Source organism: Propithecus coquereli, unplaced genomic scaffold, assembly GCF_000956105.1.
Source record: "Propithecus coquereli isolate 6110/MARCELLA unplaced genomic scaffold, Pcoq_1.0 Scaffold156, whole genome shotgun sequence".
NCBI lineage: Eukaryota > Metazoa > Chordata > Mammalia > Primates > Indriidae > Propithecus > Propithecus coquereli.
This window is the reverse complement of record NW_012140080.1, coordinates 3,907,932-3,933,126: the sequence shown is the minus strand read 5'-3', so window position 1 is coordinate 3,933,126 and position 25,195 is coordinate 3,907,932. Positions and strand designations below refer to the sequence as shown.

Below are 25,195 nucleotides of genomic sequence, written 5' to 3'. Positions count from 1 at the left end.
CACTGCAACTGGTTTTCAGTATGCATAGAATGGCAGTTTTTGTTGCAAGGGGTGTATGAGGAGTAATTGGGATTACTGACAAAAATAAAGATTAAAAAATCAGACAATAAAGATTTAAAAATCAGAAAACCAGAAGGAAAAAAAAGACAAAAGTCCATTGCTTCCTACAGTTCAAGACAAAAGGGAAGATAAAGTGAGTTATGAAGTTCTCCTTTTTGCTGAAACATAAATATACACGTTCTTCAAAAGGAATAACTTTTACTTAGCAGGAAAAAATAGGAACTGTGAGACTATATACTCAAAAATGCTGAGTAATAGTGAATAACGTTTTCGACTGCTGGTTATGTTCATGTTAATTTGTAATTTAAGACTTAAGCCTATCTTAGCTCTTAAATCAATTCAAACTGCCTAAAGATTGGGAGATAGATAAACATAAATATTAGAATGAGGTGATTTATGTTAATTTTTAAGCTATTACAGATTCAAGGCTATGATTAGCTAGAAAAGGCTATAAAGCAAGAACCAAGTTTTAGTTCACCTTGAAAAAAGTGTCACCACTTTTGATGTAAAACTGTGAAAAACATTGTCCATTACTTCATTTAATGTCTCCTGCATAAATTACAAATGAGAATTTTTTAAAATATGTAACTCGATTCAAGGCAAAGATATGCTTTCTTGAGGCTGCTTAATTCCTCTCCCAAATAGGGTTTGCCAAGACTTTAAGATACTCAGATCTGTATTTGAAATTCATTGTGAGATCTGATGGTTTCATTTTTTTATTTGTTCTTAATTCTGATTTTTTTAATTGACAAAAATTGTATATATTTATTGTGTACGACATGATGTTTTGAAATACATATACATTGTGGAATGGCTAAAATGAGCCAATTAACATATGCATTACCTGACATACTAATCTCTTTTTTTTTTTCTGGTGAGAATACTTAAAATCTACTCTCTTAGTAATTTTCAAGAATATAATAAATTGTCATTAACTGTAGTCACCATGTTGTACAATAGATCTCTTAAACTTATTCCTCCTTAGTCCTGATTTTCTGTTTTCTATTAATATTTTATTCTGATAAGCAAACTCTAATTGTGAAGAGAAATTGAGTATCATGTGCATTTAAATAACAGGCAGAACTTGGTTTCTATATGTAAGACATACCAAATTACTTGTTCAGTTCATGTTAGTTTAAACTGCTCTGAACCAGATTCGCAAATGGATTCAGAATACCCATCTTCTTATCAGAGTTTGTACAAGCTTATCCATGGTTAATGACAAGATCATTACTCTTTGAGAACAATTTCTTGTTTCCTTTTCACCCTTTCTCTTTCTGAGAATTCATTATTCTTTCAATGACGGAGGTTAAAAAATGGAGGGAAAGAGGGAATCAGGATTTGGTGGTGATTGTCCTCATTCATCTGACACTTGGTATATGATGTTACCTTTTGGCATTTTCTTCTGGATATATGTCTCTTTTCCCTAATTATGTTTTAGACTTTTTGAAGGCAAAGACTGTGTTTTATATCTACCATGACCTTACATTTTGGACTTTCTGGAACAGTCATATTTCAGATATTCTCCAAATATAACAGAAAATAGTTCCTGATTTTTGATTTAGAAAATATGCTTACTCGTCAAATCTTTGCATCTAGCACAAAAGTCTAGCAAGTTGTTAAAGGCACTGAATAAATACTTGCTGATGATATTTTTCTTCTTCGAACCTCTGTATGGACTATATTTATACCTCTCCAGTTGCATGCATCTATCTTTGTCTTTTATTATCTATATGTATATTCCTTATCCCTTCCCCCACCTCCAATCCCCACCTCCGCCTAAAAATCACAAGCACAGGATTTCAAACTTCTTTTTTTTTTTATTTCAAAGTTCTTGAGGACAAGGACTATTTCTTCCTCATTCCCAGGGTTGAGAATCACTGAAGAATGGCTCTCCAGTGATCAAATTTTTGATGACAACTACAAGTAGGAGTGGAAGGAAAGAAAGAAGATAGTTTAGCTAATGGAGGCTTCCTTTTTAAGAAAGAGAGAGGGGCTGTAGAGACTTTGTGATTAGATTTAAAAGTGCTTCTCCACTATAAGGTTGATTGAAATCAAAACAGACTAATGATAGGTGTTTATGACTTTAAAAGCAGGATAGCCAGCCACTTGTTTTGAGTGGTTAGGATGTTTGTCTTTTCATTTATTTGTACAAATGAATTCAGTTTTTCTGATTCTAGGATCATGGAAGGGAAACACTAGAGAGACATCATCACGGGAAAGTGTTAGATAAAGCATTAAAGGCAGCTACAAATATTTAGGCTTGTTAATTAATATAGCAACATGAGAAAATTAATTTTCTGACTCTTTTTTTTCTAATTTGGAACTATTTATATATTATTTTTACCAAGTGAAACATGCCTGGGTTTATTAATATGATAAATGTGGGGCTGGGCGCAGTGGCTCATGCCTGTAATCCTAGCTCTCTGGGAGGCCGAGGCGGGCAGATTGTTTGAGCTCAGGAGTTCGAAACCAGCCTGAGCAAGAGCGAGACCCCGTCTCTACTAAAAATAGAAAGAAATTAATTAGACAAGTAAAAATATATACCAAAAAAAAAAAACTAGCCGGGCATGGTGGCGCATGCCTGTAGTCCCAGCTACTCAGGAGGCTGAGGCAGGAGGATGGCTTGAGCCCAGGAGTTTGAGGTTGCTGTGAGCTAAGATGACGCCACAGCTCTCTAGCCCAGGCAACACAGTGAGACTCTGTCTCAAAAAAAAAAAAAAAAAATATGATAAATGTGGGAAAGTTGATGATTGTGAACTTGAAAACCCCAAATTTTCATAGAAACTTTCAAAAGCTTAAAAGTAGTTCGGTGATAATTTTCTATAACCACCTCACTTCATAGATGAAAAACTTAGGGGGAGCAGCGTTAATGACTTGCTAGAATGACAGAAATGCTATGTGTGCAATCCTTGGCATCTTGTGCATATCTCTATGGGAGCCGGTATTACACAGTACTGTTGTTTGATTTCTTCCCTTATTGCCTCCCTCTCTTTACTTCTTTAAACAAATAGTCTATTTACTGAGCATCTTTGATGTGCCAGAGTTTGTGGATGTGGGGCCAGTGAGCCAAGAGTCACTGCCCTCGTAGAGCTAATGTTCATGTTGGGAATACAGGCCAGAAACCAATAGAAGTGTTCCAATAAATAGGTGGTAATAAATGCTGTGAATAAAACTAAAGCAGGAAAAGGAGATAGAGAGTGATGAGGTGCTATTTTAGATTGTTAGATTGAGTGATCAGGGAAGTCCTCTCTGAAGAGATGAATTTTGAGCAGAGACCTGAATGAAGTGACGGATACAAGTCATGAATATCTGGGGGAAGAACGTTCCAGGCAAAAGGAATAGCAAATGTATTTGAGATGGGAATATGTGTTACCTCTTCAGAAACAGCAGGGAGGCCAAGGTGGCTGGAAAGCAGCGAGAGATGGAAAGAATGATATGAAACGAAATAGGAGAGGTAGCCAAGGGCCACATCGTGTAGGGTTTTGCAGGACTTTGGATTTTATTCTGAGAGTGATGGGAAGCCTTTGGAAAGTTGGGAATAGAGAAGAAATGTGGATATGGAAATAGAGTACGGAGGCTAGAGCAAACGGGAAATCAAGTTGGAGGCTATTGCAGTAGTGCAGGCAAGAAGTGGTAGTGAAAGACAAGGAGAGAAGTGGCTGGATCACAAGTGTATAACTTCTTAGGAGCAGGGACACATGTGATTCATCCTTCACCCCAAGGCTTGCTTCAGGGCCTGCTACTTAATGGGTACCCGTTAATTGTGTTGAATGGATAAAGTAAATGCAGATTTCTTGTTTCTTTTCCATATGCTAGGCTGCCATTGAAAGATTTTGCAAGAGGTCTTCATAATGATGCAATCTTAACATCACTGGCCATGGACCACTATAGTACTTTTTAACCTGGGCCAGTCTGCTTCTATTGTTTATAGGTTCATCCGAAACCAGCTAATATTTAGCAAAAGAGGCTAAAATTTTCTAGAGAAGACAATGGCTCGGATAACTAAATAGGAAAACACCCACTTTACAAGCTCAGGTTTTAAAGTAGTAAGCCCTTACATTTAAATAACATTTTTATTTTATAGCATACATGTACATATTCAAGCCAGTCTCTGAAGAAATTATTAATGCTTTTCCCATTTTATACGGTGAGACTCAGAAGTTAAGTAATTTGTTTATAATCACACAGCCAGCAAATAGCACATTCCCAAAACCAAATATTACATCTCCAGATCCTTTATTCTCTCTACCATGCTTACTAATTTGGTTACCAAACAACTGTCTGTTAAATATATCATGTACTGTGATAGATAATGGGGATGCTGACAAAATAAGAGCCCAATGCTGACCTTGTAGGCGCTTACAGTCTAATGGAGGAATCAGATAAGAAAACCAAATATTTTAATAAGGTGTGATAAATGCATAATAGAACTAAGCACAGGGTGTATTTTGGTTTTGTTTAAACAATTACTAACATATAAGGTAAAATGAATATTTTCCCCAGTATTCTAGCAGCTACTTGAGTGTGCATTCTATGTTTTCCTATTTTGGAAAATGGACTTGAATTAAAATGGCATGGCAATGTAATAAATTTATTGTTAATTATCGATAGACATAAAAGTCTATACAGTGTCTTCCGAAATCCATAAGATGTCTTCCATACCTTCAGAGTTCCAGCCTTCTCGATGTTCTTTTTCAGTTCAAAATGGTTGCATTTATTTTAGGATAACTTAGGTGTTCATTCTGCCTTTGTAATGGGACTAGGCTTGATAGTGTTTTTGGTTAAAGAATATGTATAGGAAGATAGGATTTGGTTCCAAGGAATGCCAAAAGTTTAGGATTACTCATTTTGGTCAGCTCTTATGTTGGGATGCATGTTATGATAAAATCAGAAATAATTATAATACCACATTGACAGGAGGAAAGAGTGGAACTACGATGAACCTCTGAATTAAAAGATAAATTGTTCTTTCTTTTGTGGTCTTTTCTTGCTTATTTCTTATTTTTAAAATACGTGTTTGAACAAGTGAGAAAGTATACCTGTCAAAAGACTAACCATCTGAGAACCATTGTCAGCATTAATTTTTCTTTAATAAATGACTCTCTGAAGCTATTTAGCAATCTGTAATCTAGATACAAAGCTATTGATCTGTGATGAATAGTGCTAGATTTGTTTGTAAGCTTTGACTTCAATTGTCTACTTAATTTCTCTAGGTCAGATCAACAGGATTAGAAGGAAGGGTGGTTATATGGTTTGAATAAAAATAGCCATAGGAATTGAGCAAAATAATTATAAAACATTAATGGCTCCCATTTTGGTGAAATAAATTGGAAATTAACAAAATGACAGTCACCTAAACGCTAACATTATCAGAATGTTCAAATGACATAGATTGGCTAATTGAAAACATTTTTTATAATTGGGTTTTTATATATAATGCATTCCAAAGTGTGTCTGAAGATATTATGAAATAATGTAATTTAACCATATGTGTGAGCATCTCAGTCTTTCAGAACATGTGGACGCTCACTTTTCCAAGAATGTTTAGCTAACAGAATCCTGACTTCTTTTGCTTTTAATAATTGGTTTATAATAGTATGAATCATAAAATAGAAAGCTGCTTGATTTGGCAATTGCAAAATATGCACAATTTGAATGAAAGGGATCTTTTCATTTGGGCTTTCTTTAATGTATAAAAGCTGTATTTCATTGAAAACATTAAATTCAAAAGCAGGTCATTACTTGCAACTATCTATTCTTTTTTATTTATTTATTTACTTACTTATTTACTTATTTATTTACTTACCTATTACTTACTTACAAGATCTCGCTCTGTCACCCAGGCTGGAGTCGAGTGGCCTCATCATAGCTCACTGCAGCCTTGAACTCCTGGGCTCAAGTGATTCTCCTGCCTCAGCCTCCTGAGTAGCTGGGACTACAGGCGCACACCACCATATCCAGCTAATTTTTCTGTTTTTTGTAGACCAGGTCTTGCTCTTGCTCTGGCTGGTCTCGAACTCCTGGCCTCAAGCGATTTTTCTGCCTTGGCCTCCCAAAGTGCTGGGATTACAGGCATGAGCCGCTGTGCCCAGCCTGCAGCTGTCTATTCTAATGGCCAGGTTTGATAAAGAAACCTTACAGAACCTTAGTACAGAAAATTATAGTTTCTTTATCCCTAGCTGTACTGTAAAATAAGTTGTAAAGGCAAAAATTGTACTAACATAGCTCTTTCACATACTTTCCTGGGAAGTTTTGAACAACAAAAACCCTAACTTGAAAATTGTGAATTAAGATTTCTCTGATTACTGAAATCAGTAATAATACTTTTGGTTTTATTTTATAGTTAATAAAACTTTAGATGAATGAAGCTTCTCCCTCCCTTTTTAGGACAAGTCCAGGCCATGTTTTCTGTGCTAAATTAGAAGTTGTTTCTCCAATCATTTGAATCAAGGAACATGCATTAAGCCTCTGTTAAAAGCTACTCAGGAGTAGCCAAACCAATGTGTATTTCTTCTTCTTGCTCATACCACTAGAAATAAATTGCCCAAAATATGTATAGCAGAAAGGAAAAGAAAAATCAAATAGTATTGGAAAGTGCACATGAGAATAATCAGTCTAAATAAGCAATAGTTTTCTTTACCTTAAAAACAAGAATCTTACCATCTGAAATGCCTACTTGTTTATGTGACAAAGAGCCAGGTTTCTCTTTTTGTGGATCTCATCTGTAGATACTATTCGGAGAGTGAGCCAATGAGCCAGAGACTCCCAAATCCCAATTCAGGCAGCAGACCCCTCTGGCTGCTCCTGTGCTGATCAGGGCCCAGGAAACGTTTTTGTATATTTTCTATTATATAAAACATTATATTTTGTATTACTGAATAGGTTTCTTAGAATAATACATACACGGGAATAATAAAATTTAATTTCAGATTCCCCTATTTGCCATGATTGTGCCAAAATGATTAAGGTGAATTGAGAATGAGAGTACAACTGAATATGTACGTCCCTTTTGGTTTGTGATTAACATGAATAATACTTGATTACTGAAATATTTCTTTACAGATTTAGAGTGTCTTACACATGCCTGGCATTAATAAAATTTGATGATTTCATTTGGTTTGGGAATTTTCTCTAATTGTATTATCTATTTAAATATTTTCTTAAAATGTATACTTTTGTTTCTATCTCTTTACCTCCAAATGATTCAGGTGTAGGAGCAGCTCGGTCGGGGAACCTCACATTTATGGTGGGAGGAGTCGAAGATGAATTTGCTGCTGCCCAAGAGTTGCTGGGGTGCATGGGCTCCAGTGTGGTATATTGTGGAGCTGTTGGGACTGGGCAGGTAACATTTTCACATTAATGACCTTGACTCAATATAAAATTGTCTAAAGTTCCTTTCTCTTTCCTGACCACATTCTTATTCTTCTTTATTCTCTTCAATCTATGGATTCTCTCTTTGCTCAGATTTTTTTAAATTTGAAATAAAGTAGTTTTGCATCATTCCTGGTAGACTTAAGCAGATGTCAGCCAATTTACTTATTTAAAAAAAGATATCAAAAGTACGATTATTAGGATCTTAACATCCCAGTGACTACTGAAATCATCCTTAAAACTGCTTCCATTTGAAGTATACATGTCGTCTGAGCTGCTATTATCCTCCATCTAAGTTTGTAATTATGGTTGACCATTGAACAACACTGGTTTGAACTGTGTGGATCCACTGAACTGTTTTCAGTAAATTTATTGGAAAATTTTTTGGAGATATATGGAAATTTGAAAAAACTTGCAGACAAACCATGGGGCCTAGAAATATAAAAAAATAAGAAAAATTTATGAATTAAAATGTTAATTTATGAATGCATAAAATATAGATGCTAGTCTGTTTTGTCACTACCTTAAAATATTAACAAAGCTATTAATTTATCAAAACTTATGAACACAGAGATAATACATGGCACCATTTGCAGTCAAGAGAAATGTAAACAAATGTAAGGATGCTGTATTAAATGACTGTATAAAATTAACTGAAGTACATACTGTATTGCTATAATAATTTTGTAGCCACCTCCTGTTCCTATTGCAGTCAGCTCAAGTGTTGCCAGTATCCACTTAAAAGGTAGCGTGACATGATGCTAATTATCTCTGTGTGAACAGTTCATCTCTCCAGTAAATTACATATCTCAGTAAAAATTGACCTTTTTGTTCTTGTGTATTTTTCATCGTATTTAGTGCAATACCATAAACCTCGAATAACACCATGGAATCCATACAAAGTGCCACTAGTAGTGCTGGAAGTGCTCCCAAGAAGTAGAGAAAAGTCAGGACATTATAAGAAAAAGTTGATTTGCTTGATATGTACTGTAGATTGAGGTCTGCGGCTGTGGTTGCCCACCATTTCAAGATGAATGAGTACAGTGTAAGCATCATTGCAAGAAAAAAAATAAAGAAGAAGAAGAATCATGAAGTCGTCACTGCAGCTACTCCAGCAGGTGTGAAAACCTTGCACTTTTTGCAAAATACCTTTTTGTCTTGTATTGAAAATGCAGCTTTTATGTGGGTGCAGGATTGCTGTAAGAAAGGCATACCTATATCTAATATGATTCAAGAAAAAGTGAAGGCATTATATGACAACTTAAAGCAAAAAGAAGATGAAGAATCTAAAGCTGGAGAATTTAATGTCAGCAAAGGATGGTTTGATAATTTTAGAAAGAGGTTTGGCTTTTTAAATAGTCGAGATAATAGGAGAAGCAGCTGCTGCTGACTGTCAACCAAGAGGCAGCAGACAAGTTGCTCATTGCCATTAAGAAAATCATTGAGGAGAAAGAATATCTGCCTAAACAGGTTTTTAATGCAGACAAAAGTGCCCTATTCTGGAAAAAAATGCCTAAAGGACATTTATTAGGAAAAAGACTGAGTCCCAGGGCTAAAGGCAGGAAAGGATAGGCTAACTCTGCTGTTTTGTACAAATGCAGTCAGGATTATGGTCAAGACTGCTCTTACCTATAAAGCAGCTAACCCCAAGCCTTGAAAGGAAAAGATAATCACCAGCTGCTAGTTTTTTGGTTGTACAAAAAGAAGGCCTGGACAATGAGAACGCTTTTCTGGATTAGTTCCATCGATGTATTGTCCCTAAAGTCAGGAAGCACCTTGCCAGTAAGAGACTTTCTTTTAAAGTTCTCTCAATATTGGACAGTGCACCTGGTCAACCCAGAGCCCCATGAGTTCAACACTGAAGGAGTCAAAGTGGTCTTCTTGCCCCTAAACACAACATGTCTAATTCAGCCTTTAGATCAGGGGGTCATAAGGACCTTTAAGGCTCATTACACGTGGTACTCTATGGAAAGCATTATGAATGTTCAGGAAGAGAACCATGATAGAACATCTTGAAAGTCTGGAAGGATTACACCATCACTGTTATAGAAAAAGCTGTGAAAGTCATCAAGCCCAAAACAATAAATTCCTGCTGGAGAAAACTATGTCCAGATGTTGTGCATGACTTCACAGGATTTGTGACACAGCCAATCAAAGAAATCACGAAAGAGGTTGTGGATGTAACAAAAAAGGTGAGGGTGAAGGGTTGCAAAATATGGATTTTGGAGAAATTCAAGAACTAAAAGACACTACGCCAGAGGAATTAACAGAAGGTAACTTGATGGAGATATAAGTGCTAAGATGTAGAAGCAGCAGTGCCAGAAAACGAATTGACATCAATCTTGCAGAAGGATTCTGATTATTTGGGACTGCTTTGGACTTCTTTTACGATGTGGACCCTTCTACGATATGAAACTACGGCAAATGGTGAAACAAGAATTGATATCATATAGACACTTTTTTAGAGAAATAAGAAAGCAAAAATATCAGGCACAAATTACTATATGTTTCCATTAAGTCACACCGAGTGTGCCTGCCTCTCCTGCCTCACCTTCCACCTCTTCCACCTCTGCCACCCCTGAAACAGCAAGACCAATCCTCCTTTCTGTCATCTTCCTCAGCCTACTCAACGTGAAGACATTAAGAATGAAGACTTTTATGATGGTCCACTTCCACTTAATGAGTAGTAAATATATTTTCTCTTACGATTTTCTTAATAACGTTTTCTTTTCTCTGCTTACTGTATTGTAAGAATATAGTATATAATACATATAACATATAAAATATGTGTTAATTGACTGTTTATGCTAACAGTAAGGCTTCCAGTCAACAATGGACTATTAGTTTTTGAAGAGTCAAAAGTTATACATGGATTTTTAACTGCAGGGGGTTGGTAACCCTACTCCCCTCATTGTTCAAGGGTCAACTGTATTTCCTATAGCTCTGTTTGTAGTACAGTCATGTAGAAGACTTTAATCTTTTTCTTGAAAAGCAAATAATTTTCATTTAGAAGTATCAGGTGATTGACAGTGGTGATCGACAATACTGAACTCTGAAGTCAAACTAGTTGTCTGCCACTCTCAACACACACTCACACTCCCTTATTCCTCCTCTTAATGCTTTTATCCTAGTCACTAGGACCCTGTTTATCTCACTCAAGACTTGGCATTATCTTGGATATATTTATTACCTCTATACTCTTGTCCAGTCAGTCTCCAGGCTCTGTTGATTTTTGCTTCAGTGACTCTCATTGTTGGCCATCATGTCCGTTCCACACATTACCTGGTCCAATTCCTTCTTTCATTATCTTATGCCTACTTTACTGCTCAAAGGGCCTAATGGGTCTCTGTATGCCAAATTGACCGCTGTGCTCAACACTATAACCCAAACCAACTCCATCCAGATGCTTGTATCATCATGGTACTTAACCCATTCTGAAACTTGGAGTAGATCCCTATTTCCTACCATGTCAAATTGTAACTCTCCACCCTAGCTTTCATAGCTCTTAACTAGCTCTGGACCCAATCTTAACTATCAAGTTTGTCACCATTGCTTAAAACATAACGCATATGAGCCCATTTTTTAAAATTTATTAAAAAAAGGAAACTATTTCTTACAGTTATGGAGGCTGAGAAGTCCAAGGTTGAGGGGTCACATCTGGTCAAAGCCCTCTTGCTGGTGGGGACTCTGTGCAGAGTCCGAAGGAGGTGCAGGGTATTACATGACAAGGGCCTGAGCATCGTGAGTCAGTTTTCCATACCGTTCCCAGGAATATCCCATGCTCTTACGTATTTAATCCTTCTTATATTTTTTACCTTTCCCCAGTCTGTTCTGCTCTCTTTCTTGTGTGCTTAAATTCTGCCTTGGCCTCTAAGAGATGGTTTCAGGTTCTACTTCCTCTCTGCTCCTGCCTTCAGTGATCTTGTTTCTCTGAACTCCTACTGTCTTTATCTTTTAGCCTCTCCCATACAACTTACCACTTACTTGTTTTTGTTTGTTGCCTTTCAGTGTAACATATTACTACCATTTTCCAATCCCTTAAAGACCAGTCATGTCCTATAGTGCTGAGCCCATAGTAGGAGCTCAGTCACCACTGTGGGTTTATTACCTAGTGGAAGGGACCCCAAGTCTGCTCTGGGTAGCATGTTAGGCTCAGAGGGAGGCATGCTGCACCACGTTCCCTTCCCCTCCTGAGAGAATCAACAGTTAAATGCTATTTCTTTTAGAAAGAAGAATATATGGAATTTGGTGGGGAAAAACTTCCTGTGAGTTATAGCTTGAAAGTAAAGATATTTAATATGTATTTAATTTATTTTCAGGCTGCAAAGATCTGCAACAACATGCTGTTAGCTATTAGTATGATTGGAACCGCTGAGGCTATGAATCTTGGAATCAGGTTTGTTAAATAGTACATTTTCATATACTAACAATTTTTATGGGCTTTCTTATTTGATTTTCTGATGTTAAAAAAATGAAGTTCATGAGAGATAAATGAGTTGATCCAGGAACATTTCGAAAGTACTTCATTATTGAACTTTAATAGACTTTGCTTATTGGATGAGCAATAGGACCCTGGAGAGCATGAATACTCTTTGCCATAGCCATAAAATCTATTGCCTGTGCATTTGAAGTTATATTATCCTTTTTATATGGGAGCCCCCTTTATTCTGTTATGTTGAATGAGATGCAAGAAACACTTTTACTATAAAATTTAAACATACTTTGGCAGTGTTGGAACAAATTTGTATAAAACACAATTTTAATGTATAGTAAATTCAAGTGTTAGGCTACCATGTGACTATTAAGTACCTATTTTAAATATAGTCCTCAAAATCTGCACTAAAAGTGTTCTTGGTGGTTCATTCTGAGTATAAAAATTGGATAGCGTTTGTAAAGCTGCAATTCATATACATAGCTCTTCCTTTTTAATCTGCCTGTGGTTTGCAATAGGATATATCTTTCTATTAAAATAAAATGGCATTCATACTTTGCTTAAAGTGATTCAGGAATTCTGCTTTTCCTATAGATGATCATCCTTTAGAATGCTTAAGGTTAATGTCTTAATTTTAGCCTTTAATCTTTTGGGTTAGGAATGCTACATATGATTAATCACCTAATTAATTTTTTGAATGTTTTATATTTCATGAAAATATTAAATATATATATTTCTCACTTTAGAAAATACTTAATGAGCAAGATGCTTTATTCAGATGCTTTCTTCACATTTCCCAAAACTGCTTACCAGATACATCACAAAAGAGAGTAGTGTTTCATATCTCAGCTTTTGATAAAAGTAATGAAAAGAGCTGAAGTGCTTGAGATAGTTTTTAAAACATGGTAATGGATTCACATTTCCTCTTAATTACCATATCAAGATACTGTTGTTTTATTGAATTGCCCTTGTCTCAGATGTTAAACTATCTTGACCTATTAAATTGTCATGTTGTAATTGAGATAAAAGAGGAATTTGTTTTGCATCAGCGCTAATTGGTTTATCAATATCTTGTACCATTTACATTTTAAAATTGAATGTCTATAAGATGGTAAGGCATATCTGTACAAAGCCTTAATAAAATAGGTGGTATATAGGGAGATTTTCAGTCTTATGTCTGTACCGTGGCCAGTTTTAGGCTATGGGTCGCTTATAATTGAAAAACTGGTTACTAGTAACTTGTTTTCACGTTCATTCTCTAGACTACTTTCATAGAAGGGGAAAATGTAAACTTCTGGAATCCAAATTACATATAAAATTAATTGGTGTTGACAACAGAATTAGTATGCATATGCATCTTTAGAATTTCATTTTTATTTTTCTGGATAGAAATGAATATGTCATAAAAAGTAAAAGCATAAATGAACCAAGGTGATTCTATAGTAAAATATACCCCCTTATGTTTGCCAGTTTATTCTGTTCTCTACTCTTACCTTGAACATCACTGTATCAGCGTGTTCCTTAGGCATAGTGATGCAGCCTCTGGCATTTCTTAAATGATTTTCCTGTCAAAACTCTTATTAGATGATCATTTGCCCTTCTAAAATGAAGTTTTGTTTAGGGTAAGTGCTTGTGAAAATTCTACTCCAAACAGCAGCTAATGAAGAATAGTAGGCAAATCAAAGGAATAAAATTTGTACAACGAAGTGAAAACCACTGTCTACTCTAATGGGTTTGTTTTCAAGGAGAAAATGAAAAGTGATAAAATTCCCAATAGAGACGTTAAGAGCAAGAGTAATAAATAGAATTCCCCTTATTTTGGCCATGATCCACTATGACAAAATGATATTTGGAAATATGGAGCTTTTAAATGTTTAAGTTCTCTAGAACTGTACATATGTACTGATATATATAATATAAAATATATTTTAAAAGTCTGAATGCAGGCAGAAACTCACTAGTTTTACTTAAGTGTTAAAATGGTTTATAAGTTCCTAATGTTTCAGATTGTCCTAATGAATTGCTTATTTTCATAACATTAGGATTTTATCGCTTTATCTTACCAAGATTCTCAGTGGTCTGAAAGCCCTAAAAATGAATGCTTCTGCTATTGTCTTTTCTCCATGGTTTACAGACATGGTTTAAAATGACAGGATTGTTCTCTAATAGAGTATAGAGAACGGCCACGATTTATTGAGCTTTGCAAGGTGCAAGAGAAAATTGGCATCAGCAAGCATAAATTCCCAAGTAGTAAATTCCTGCAAAGTCATATAGCATCAAAGTGATTTAGCCGCATTTATATTCTGTTCACTCTGAAGTGAAATTTTTTCAGAGTATTAATGTCAACATTTACAAATTGAGTCACCTATTCCTATGAAGTGATCATTTCTGATTAATTTTATTCTCATAAGTCTGGTTTTTCTGGAACACAGTTTCCCTTTTTTTTTTTTTAAATGGAAGAATAACATCTTACAGTTTAAAATTCTTACTGACCCTATGCTCTTTTATAGTGAGTCTTTATGGATGTTAGTGAAATTTTTAAATGTTGTAAGAAAGTAAAGAGTAAAAAAATATTGGTATACAATATATTTTGAGATTCTTTTTTATTAGACCTTTCTACTTTCTAATTGGGTTTCTACTTAGGCCTTACAAGCATGGTTTTATGGCCCTGAAAGTACCCTACTTACATTTGTTCCTGTGTATCATGTAGAAACAACAATGATAATATGGGTTTTGTTATTTTGTTTTTATTTTTGCTCCACTGGGAATTGATTTTTTTAAAAAATACTATTGGTGTAAGAAGTTATTTGCATTACCAGTGAGGGAGGGCCCAGGCCCCTCCAGCAACTACCATATGTTGTCTTTCACCAAAAGAAGGTTAGCATTTGAACTTCTGGAAAGCTCTTCAAGATGAGAACTTCCCCACAAGCATATTTTAGTTTCTTGGTTGCTCCCTTTAGATGTTGTCTTTTCATTCACATGATGACTGAAGCCTCTTAGTTGTATACCCTAATAAATGTAATAAATCGCAAAAAGTTTGTGATAAAAGTTTGACCAAATTTATCTACTGATGAAGTGCCATCATATTGGCTAGTTGACTGTTAAGTTTACCACCCACATGACCCAGTGAGACTTGAGATTGTTAAAGTTTGGTTGTCTGTCTAGGTCTACATCCAAGCTGTGCTACAGACTTAAGCCTTTATCATTTATGAAATGACAAAAATAATAGTATCTATTTGCTGGGTTATGAAATCTTTTAAAACAGTTCCTGGCACATAATAGGTACTCAATATGTGATAATTACTGATATTTGTGGTTTTGGTGAGATGGTTTGTATTTGAATTGAATTATACCATAATGTTTTTTCTTCATAACACTTCTCACTGGCTGGCATTATTTATTTATTTGCCTATTGCCTGTCTTCCCACCGAGAATGTAAGCTCCATTGAAGGAGAATGGCTTTGTCTACTCATTGCTGTCTCCTAAGAACATGCCTGGCAGCTAGTAGACACTCCAGTGAAGATTTGTCAAATGAATGAGGAGAGGAGTGAGGGTGTGAGCAAGTGGCTAGGATAGGATAGGATAGGATATGGCACTTCTGCCTCAGGGAAAAGTTATCTGGGTGTGTCTTAACTAAGCCCTCCTGGCAGGCACAGCCTCCTCTTAGCTTCCTTATTGTTGTTTCCTTGGCTCCAGGCATCTGCACACAGCAGATCTGAGTAAACACTGGTGCAGGAGTGAATGATTGATTAAGATTGTCGTGGTTTCAGGTGTTTCATTTCCACGTCTGTTCTTGTGATACAAACATCCAAGTTTTGTGACATAGTTTGTTTTGTTCTTATGTAAAATCAGACAGTATATTTACAGAGAATATAAAGTGAACAAACTTTTTTGGCCCTTAAAGCCTTGGTTATAGTGAAGGCAAATGTTTGGCTTCTCTTTAATTTTTTTACAGTTTATGCATCATTTTTGCTTCTCCCAAAAATTCATGTAAAATTAGAGGTGAGTAGACTTGACACAGTGACGTTTATTTGAGATGCATTATATATGCAGACAGAACAATGAATTCATTCTCTGTTTATATCAGAGAAGATTCCAGCAATTTTAAAGCCACATGCATGCACGCATGCACTCTCGAACCACATACAGTGGCAAGTTATTATGGGGACTGACAGACTGTCATCCTTTTGATGGCTTGAGCTGTATATCTCCTGAACAGCAATGGGGCTCTTATGCAGAAAGTATCATATGTTCCCAGCCAATTTACAGGGAAACAGCAATAACATTTTATCATGGTTGAGAGCCCAGTAGCTGCTTCCTATTAAACTTGCCCTTTCAGATACCTGTCTTGGATTAATTTGTTGATTTCGAATGGAAACTCAGTCTTCTCCAGTGAAGCATGACGTTCTAGGATAGACTCTCTGAATGACAATTACTTTGTATTCTAGCTGGTTTCAGACCATTACAAGCCTTGGGCACAGTGGAAGACAGAGGACTTCAGTAACTGATTTTAATATCATGTCTAATTTTAACTGTCAGTTATGTATGTGCCAGGGAAAGAATCTTCAGAAAGATGAAATGCAAAACACTTCTAACTTGCTCTTTTTAATGATACACTTTGGTGCAGGTGGGGGCAGTAGGAGGGAAGCGGAGAGGGAGTAGCCATCTCATGAAGGGAATCGGCACGGTGGGGAAGCATCAGATTTGAAAAGTGAGCACAGAACAACTGCCACCTGATTTTTTTGTGTGTCCCTCAGGATGCTTCTAAATAGTAATATGTTCACCGAAAAGGGTTTCCATCAATCAGTGCCAGTATTTTTCCTTGAACGTTAAAGAAAAATGTAGGGTTTTATAAAGTTAGGATAATAAGCTTTGCTTACCATTTTGGTGAGTATTATAGAAGAGAGTGTGAATTTTCTTAGCAGTAAAGACTTAGAAGCTAATGCTGAGCATAACCTGGTGGATTATAAAGAGGGGAGGAGCTCTGCTGCTTTAAATGGGATGAACCATCTTAAAAGAAAATCTAAATTAGGAAGGCCCTAAATGATATTGCAAATTGAGGGGAAAAGTGATGTTTTGGAGTTTCTAAAAATATTTTCTCCTTATGGAGCATATTTACACATGTATGTTCTTGAACATTTGTGCTTAGACAATATATTTGCAGTTACAGCAAATTATCTAATTGTTAATTTGCAATTTTACTTTTCACAATTATTCCCAAAGCACCTTGGCTTTATCTTTTCCTAAGTCATATGCCACAACAGCATACTGATAGCCTAATTTTATTTAAAAGGGAAATGAAAGCACCAGTAGCAAACTAAACATGCGAGAAACTTGGATCTTTATAAAAGAATGAATGAAACTGTTGGATTTCTCTCTGGTAATCCACAGTTGAACAGAATATATGATAGCTGATTTAGATTGAATCTTCTATATCTGTTATAATCCTTAGTAAACACCCATTATTATAACATGGGCCACCATATGAACTCAGATATGTGGCACACCACATAGCACTCTGAACCACAGACACCCCTGGGAAGCCTGATTACATAACAGTCGTATTACGTAGTAAGTTCATACATATCCTTGGCTGTTCACCCTAGCCCCCTGCTGTAGCATTGGAAAAATGTTTTATTGGTCATGATATTCAGATTTGGAAGCAAACAGACATATATTTTGAACATACAAAGTGAAGAAAAATTTAAACACGCCAAAATGCAGTTTAACAGTTACATCATGAATGTCTCTTTTCAATATTTTTCTATTTTCTGGAAGAGGTTAGTTTTAAGAAAAAGTAGAAAGCTTTTATGACAGTGGTTTTATAATGACTCTTTGTATGAAATAAACCAAATAAATTGCTAGGTTATACAGTTTCATTTGAAACTTGATTCACTGATACTTAGCAAAACTCTGCTTCCCAAACTGCATTATATCTTTAGAATCAAAGTAATGGAACATTTTGATTCTATTTCTCCTAGGGTCCACACTGAACAGCCGTTTATGCCATCAGCCCAGTGATAGAACAAATGATGTTTCCGCTTGGGCAAGCTTTGTTTTATCAGGATCAGTAACCTTATCAGCAGTTGACCCAGAACTATAATGCATGTCTCTGAATAGATAGCATATGTCACAGCTCTGTGCAGACTTGCTTCATAAGCAAGATTGTTTAATGAAGATTTAATAAATAAGGAAAAGTTTGCAGCAAGAAATGTTTTCTTTCATAATGATAATTTCTCTTAAGCTCCTTTACTACTCATGGCTCATCTCGTACATTTATTCTCATAAAAGCTCAAGGAATAAACATGCATATAAATGCACCCACACAGACTCCCGTGATGTATCGTTTATCTGTCAATATTTCTGTCTGAAATATATCATTTGTGAGTAAAGAATGTAGAATTTAGATTATCATTTTTGTTTAAGGTTCTTAGGTGACACATAAATGCAGTCATGTCCGAAAGACTAGAAAACTCATGAGTGTGATAAACCGACAATGCTATTGTACAATTATGTATTATTTCTTCTTAATAGTATGATAGTACAGAAGGTTTCCTCTAAATTTCTGGCTCAGAAATGTTCTTGTTTGATCAGTAGCTTTTAGTACCGTATAATTCAAGATTGGATTCTTCACTCTCATATCAATCTACTTTGATTTTAGAAGACATTAAATAAATGGAGAGAGAAGATGGAGCATCTCCATATGTAAATAAGTCACACATGACTTGTACATTTTGACATTTAACGCTTCTTTTCTTTGACCTTTGACAGGTTAGGGCTTGACCCAAAACTATTGGCTAAAATCCTAAATATGAGCTCAGGACGGTGTTGGTCAAGTGATACTTATAATCCTGTACCTGGAGTGATGGATGGAGTTCCCTCAGCTAATAATTATCAGGGTGGATTTGGAACAACACTCATGGCTAAGGTATGGTGAATGTAGAGACTAATCAAGGCGGGGAGAATGTTTAATGGTCTAATAACACTCTCTCTCTTTCTCTCCTTTTGCTCTTCCTCTCCCCTCTCCCCCTCCTTTACTCCCTCCTTTTAACAAAGCATTTGTCTATCCTAGAAGGAAAAATTACTGGAATAGTGATTTACTCTCTCACTGGAAATGAGTAAAAACTTAGATAAAAATCCTTATTTTGTTCATTTTTATTCCTGGCCTTTTGGATGAAAAGAATAAGCCAGGATTTTTGTTTTCGTGTGTGTTCTTGAGTTTGTTTATATGAGCTGGTAAAATTTTGTTCTTCATCATAAATTTATGTTAATTTACCAACTCCTTAGAATGCGAGCAGTAAGAATCTTCTGATTGTTGTTAATGCATTGACATTGCATATATACATCACAAAAGAAAAGAGGGTCTTTCCCATGATATTTGATTTTTAAGTACATGCTCTTGCTTTAACAGTATATATGGACTTATGTGTAAATTCATTAAGTCATTCGAAAAGCAAATTGTTGGCCTCTTCTCATTTGTGATCTCAACTTTAGAAAATCTGTGATCTCAACTGTAGAAAATACTTTTTAGACCAATAGGCTCTTGGATTTCTGCATAGTGCTTATTCCCCCCAGTTGAGTTTTTTCCCCTGCTTAGGAAAGTAAGACTATATACACCTGCTACAGGCATACCTCAGAGATATTATGGATTTGGTTCCAGACCACTGCAATAAAGGAAGTCACAAAAATTTTTGATTTCCCAGTATGTATAAAAGTTACATTTAAACTATACTGTTATTAAGTGTGCAATAGCATTATGTCTAAAAAAACAATGTACATACCTTAATTTAAAAATGCTTTATTGCTAAAAAATGCTAGCAACCATCTGAGCCTTCAGCAAGTCATATAATCTTTTTAGCTGATGGAAAGTCTTGGCTTCATGTTGATGGCTGCTGACTGGTCAGAGTGGTGGTTACTGAAGTTCAGAGTGGCTCTGGCAATTTCTTAAAAGTCAACAAAAATTAAATTTACCACATTGATTAACTCTTTGTTTCACAAAAGATTTCTCTGTAGCATGCGGTGCTGTTTGATGGCATTTTACCCACAGTAGAACATCTTTCAAAATTGAAGTCAATGCTCTCAAGCCCTGCCACTGCTGCTTTATCAACCAAGTTTACGTAATACTCTAAATCCTTTGTTGTCTGTCATTTCAACAATGTTCACAACATCTTTACCAGGAGTAGATTCCATCCCAAAAAACCACTTTCTTTGCTCGTCCATAAGCAGCAACTCCTCATCCTTTCAAGTTATATCATGAGACCGCAGCAGTCCAGTCACAACCTCAGCTCCACTCATTCTGCAGTTCCTTCCTCCACTGAAGTCTCGAACCCCTCAAAGTCATCAGTGAGGGTTAGAATCAACTTCTTCCACACTCCTGTTAACATTGATATTTTGACCTCCCACGAATCACGATGTTTTTAATAGCATCTAGAATGGTGAATTTTTTCCAGAAGGTTTTCAATTGACTTTGCCCCGATCCATCAGAGGAATCATTATCTATGGTAACTATAGCATTATGAAATGTATATCTTATTATAAGACTTGAAGTTGAAATTATTCCTTAATCCATGGGCTGCAAAATAGATGTTGTGTTAGCAGGCATGAAAATCACATTAAGCTCCTTGTACCTCTTCATCAGAGCTCTTGGGCAACCAGATACATTGTCCACGAGCAATAATATTTTGGGAGGAAACTTTTTTTCTGAGCAGTAAGTCTCAACAGTGGGCTTAAAATATTCAGTAAACCATGCTGTAAACAGATGTGCTGCCATCCAGGCTTTGTTGTTCCACTTAACACAGGCGGAGTAGATTTAGCATAATTCTTAAGGGCCCTGGGATTTTTGGAATGATACATAAATATTGGCTTCAACTTAAAGTCACCAACTGCATTAGTCCCTAACAAGAGAGTCAGCTTGTCCTTTGAATTTTTGAAGCCAAGCATTGACTTCTCCTCTCTAGCTATGAAAGTCCTAGATGGCATCTTCTACTATAAGGCTGTTTCATCTACATTGAAAATCTGTTGTTTAGTGTAGCCACCTTCATCAGTGATCTTAGCTAGCTATTATAGTAGATCTTCTGGATACCTTGCTGCGGCTTCTCCATCAGCACTTTCTGTTTCACCTTGTACTTTTATGTTAAACCTCTTGAACCAGCTTCTGCTAGCTTCCAACTTTTCTTCTTCAGCTTCCTTACCTCTCTCAGCCTTCATAGAAGTGAAGAGAGTTAGGGCCTTGCTCTGAATTAGGCTTTGGCTTAAGGGAATGTTGTGGCTGGTTTGGTCTTTCATCCAGACCACTTAAACTTTCTCCATAGCAGCAGTAAGGAAGGCTGCTTCGCTTTCTTATCATCGGGGTGTTCACTGAAGTAGCACTTTTAATTTCCTTCAAGAACTTTTCCTTTGCATTCACAGCTTGGTAACTGTATGGCACAAGAGGCCTTCCGGCCCATCTCGGCTCTCAGCATGCCTTCCTCATTAAGCTTAATCATTTCTCACTTTTGATTTAAAGTGAGAGAAGTGCGCCTCTTCCTTTCACTTGAACACTTAGAGGCCATTGTGGGTTATTAATTGGCCCAATTTCAATGTTGTTGTGTCTCAGGGAATAGGGAGGCCAGAGGAGAGGGAGAGAGACAGGGAATGGCCTGTCAGCGGAGCAGTTGGAACACACATAACATGTATCAATTAAGTTGACCACCTGATATGGGTGCAATATGTGGCACCCAAAACAATTCCAATAGTAACATCAAAGATCACTGATCACCGATCACCATAACAGATATAATAGTAATAAAAAATTTGAAATATTGTGAGAATTACCAAAATGTGACAGATAGATGAACTGAGCACTTGCTGTTGGAAAAATGGTGCTCATAGACTTGCTCAATGCAGGATTGCCACAAACCTTTAATTTGTAAAGGAAAAAAAGCCAAAAAACCCCACATACTTATCTGTGAAGTGCACTAAAACACGGTGTGCCTGCTCTTGGCTCACTCTCCCTCTTCCCCTGACGTTCATCCATTCTGCCTCTTGGATGCGCCTTGAATTCCTCCAGTTCCCCTTCTCCCCCACTGCCAGTACCGTGGCTGAGCCTCATTCATACTGTGTCACAGCAGCCCTCGCCTGGTCTGCGTGCCTTTCATCCCGATCGCCTCCAGTTCATTTTCCACACCACAGCAAGAGTGGGCTTTCTGAAATGTAAAAACCTGATCATGTCACTTCTCCCGTTAAGTTTCTTTGATCATTTCAGTTTCTTAGAGATGAAAGTCCATCTCTACAGCGTATCTTACAAGGCCCTTGGTTGGCCCTTGCTCGCCTCACCAGACTCGTTTCCCCTTCCCATCTCTTTGCCTTTGTCACGCTGAACCACATCTGTCTCTTGTTCTCGCTCACTTGCAAACCTTCATGTTTGCTGCCCTCTGCCAGGATCGGTCTTCTTGCCTCCCTGCCACCCCCATGCTTTCGCCTCGCTGACGCCCCCTGCTCTTCCACATCTGTGCATATCTGTTTCTTGCTCTGGAAGGCCTTCCCCAGTACCCCAGACTGCGCTTCCCTGACTCCCGTGATAGTATTAATATTTAACCTATCGAATTATAGAAATGCTTGCTTAACTGTCTTTCTTCCTCAGTAGACTGTGAGTTTGGGTGGGCTGCAGCTATCTTGTTTATCATTGTATCCCAGTTTCTGGCACTTTGTCAGCTCAACTTTAAATATTTATTGGATGAAGTAATGTGTGAAACCGTGTTTCCTATTTTGCAGTTTTATTTCCCCTCACGTTTCATTTAAGAAAAAATTTATTTTTTATGATGTCCATCTTACAGACTTCCACAGATTTTCCTGTAAACAAAACAAAATGAATAGGTCTTGTGGAGGGTGAGGGAGGGAGGGAGGGGATACTCGGAAAGCAGTTTCTGTCTAGAGCCATTTTGCAGCTGTATGAAAGCACTTGTTTGAAAATATATAATTTACCAGTGTGCTTATAAGCATCTTATCCTTTTCAGACTTCATTTCTCCTTCTTTGAAACCAAAGCATTAAGAACCACAGTTCCAAAGGGAGCCATTACTGCCAGTCTCAGTGTGTTCTCTCCTGCCTTTGTTTGATTTAGGATCTGGGATTGGCACAAGACTCTGCTACCAGCACAAAGAGTCCAATCCTTCTCGGCAGTCTGGCCCATCAAATCTACAGGATGATGTGTGCAAAGGGCTACTCAAAGAAAGACTTCTCATCTGTGTTCCAGTTTCTGCGAGAAGAGGAGACCTTTTGAGTGCACCCTTTGGCTGTGGACACTGTTAGGAGCCAAACTCTGTCTTGGCACCTCCTTCTAGCTCACTCTGCAAGTAAATGGATTTAATCAAAGGTCACCTGTCTGCTTTTGATTGTTTAGGTCACACTAGTCCCTAGGATTTTTCACCCATTTTTAACTGCTTATTCTTTTTGTCTTTTTAGCAAACATATATTATCTGAAAAAATTTTTCCTACAAGCCACTGATGGTCTCTGCTAACTAGCTGAATTGCCCTTAATTTTAAAAAGTTTGATCCCTGAGCATCTTCAGTTAAATTGTTGTATACGTCAATCAAGATATTATTTACTCTACCTTACAAATAAACCAAATATTTTGTCAACAGGATGAAACCCATCTTAAAGTAAAGAAAAGAATCAGTGTGAGGAGAAGAGAAGTATAGGGAATTATTACTTGTGTCCCTCAGGAAGTTTGTCCTGTTAACCGAGTGGTTACTGCATTACTGAGGTTACTGCTTTATTTTCTAGGGAGTTGGTAAAGCAAGAGAACCGTTGCTGCATGTTTATAATGTGGACTCAGTTACAGTATCTTAGTATATCCCCTACAACTCCCAACACTCAGCAGACTTGTTTTTATATTTTTTTGCTTCCTTGTATATTCTTACTACATATTTTTTGACTTCAAAAGAATGACATCTTTAGACCTGTTTCAGAGCCAATGATGATATTTGCTTTAGATAATTATTACATTATTCTAAATATAACCATATTATTTTGAATTCAAATAAATTTCTATGCTGATAATACTTTCTTGGTGTTTTTGTTTCTTCCCAATCGTTTGGTGAACAAACTAATGATCCAACAAGCTGGTGTTCAGACTAATGGGGAAAGAATAGAATGAAAGGGAAGGGAGGGGAGGTCCAAAGGAACCGAGCTCTGAGCCAGCCAGTGCAGGCCAGCGTTCTGCTGTTCTATCTGACTCCCTACTGGGCATCTGTGTGCCTGTTTTCCAGGTCATCAGTGCTATAGGAAGTCAGCCTGCGTTAACTGTAACATGCCCCAGTATGGGGCTCAGTTGCCACTTTTGCCACCTCAGCCTCTAGAAACATTCCAGGTGATAGACCTAGACACCAAATTTGGCAGAAGTACTACTACTTCCATCATTTTCCTGGTGATAAAAAATTGTGGGCACTAATATAAGTGCTTGGGATATAGTGATGGACAAGACAGACAAAGTTCTTGTCCCTGCAGAACATAGATTCTAGTGTGTGTGTGTGTGTGTGTGACAGACAGGAAATAAATATTTAATATATTTGTTAGATAATAACTAAAAAGAAAACGTAGGATAGGGGGGTGGATAGGGAGGGCCAGGGGTATTTTACTAGGGTGGTAAGGCAAGGTCTCTCTGAGAAGGTGACATTTGAGCAGAGATAATAAGGAAGTAAGGGAACAAACCGTGCAGATGTCTAAGGAAAGAACATTCCAGGCACAGGGAACAGAAAGTACAAAGGCCCTGAGGTAGGACAATGCTGGATATGAGGAATAACAAGGAGGCTATAAGCAAAGTGGCATGGGGTGAGGGCAGCCTGATCGTGTGGGGCCTTGTAGGCTGTGTTAGGACATTGGCTTTTTTTTTTTTTTTTTTGAGACAGAGTCTCACTGTGTTGCCTGGGCTAGAGTGCCGTGGCGTCAGCCTAGCTCACAGCAACCTCAAACTCCTGGGCTCAAGCGATCCTCCTGCCTCAGCCTCCCGAGTAGCTGGGACTACAGGCATGCGCCACCATGCCCGGCTAGTTTTTTCTATATATTTTTAGTTGTCCAATTAATTTCTTTCTATTTTTAGTAGAGACGGGGTCTCGCTCTTGCTCAGGCTGGTCTCGAACTCCTGAGCTCAAACAATCCGCCCGCCTCGGCCTCCCAGAGAGCTAGGGTTACAGGCGTGAGCCACCGCGCCTGGCCGACATTGGCTTTTATTCTGGGTGAAATGGGCAGTGTATCAATTAACTTTGCCTGGCTAACAACCTACCCTAAAATTTAGTGGCTTAAAACAACAAATATTATTTTTCACGATTCTATAGTTTGGCCACATTCTTCT

General features: G+C 37.0%; 1 protein-coding gene across 1 annotated transcript in view; it reads left to right on the top strand.

The window, feature by feature from the left end:
* HIBADH (3-hydroxyisobutyrate dehydrogenase) overlaps positions 1–23,900 on the top strand; it is a 118,250-nt gene extending 94,350 nt beyond the window's left edge. The window contains exons 5-8 of the mRNA XM_012640731.1: positions 7,272–7,405; positions 11,754–11,830; positions 18,638–18,794; positions 22,966–23,900. Of these exons, the coding sequence (XP_012496185.1) occupies positions 7,272–7,405; positions 11,754–11,830; positions 18,638–18,794; positions 22,966–23,124 (527 nt within the window). The 3' untranslated portion in view covers positions 23,125–23,900. The remainder of the gene's footprint in view (positions 1–7,271; positions 7,406–11,753; positions 11,831–18,637; positions 18,795–22,965) is intronic.
* The last annotated feature ends 1,295 nt before the right edge of the window (positions 23,901–25,195 follow it).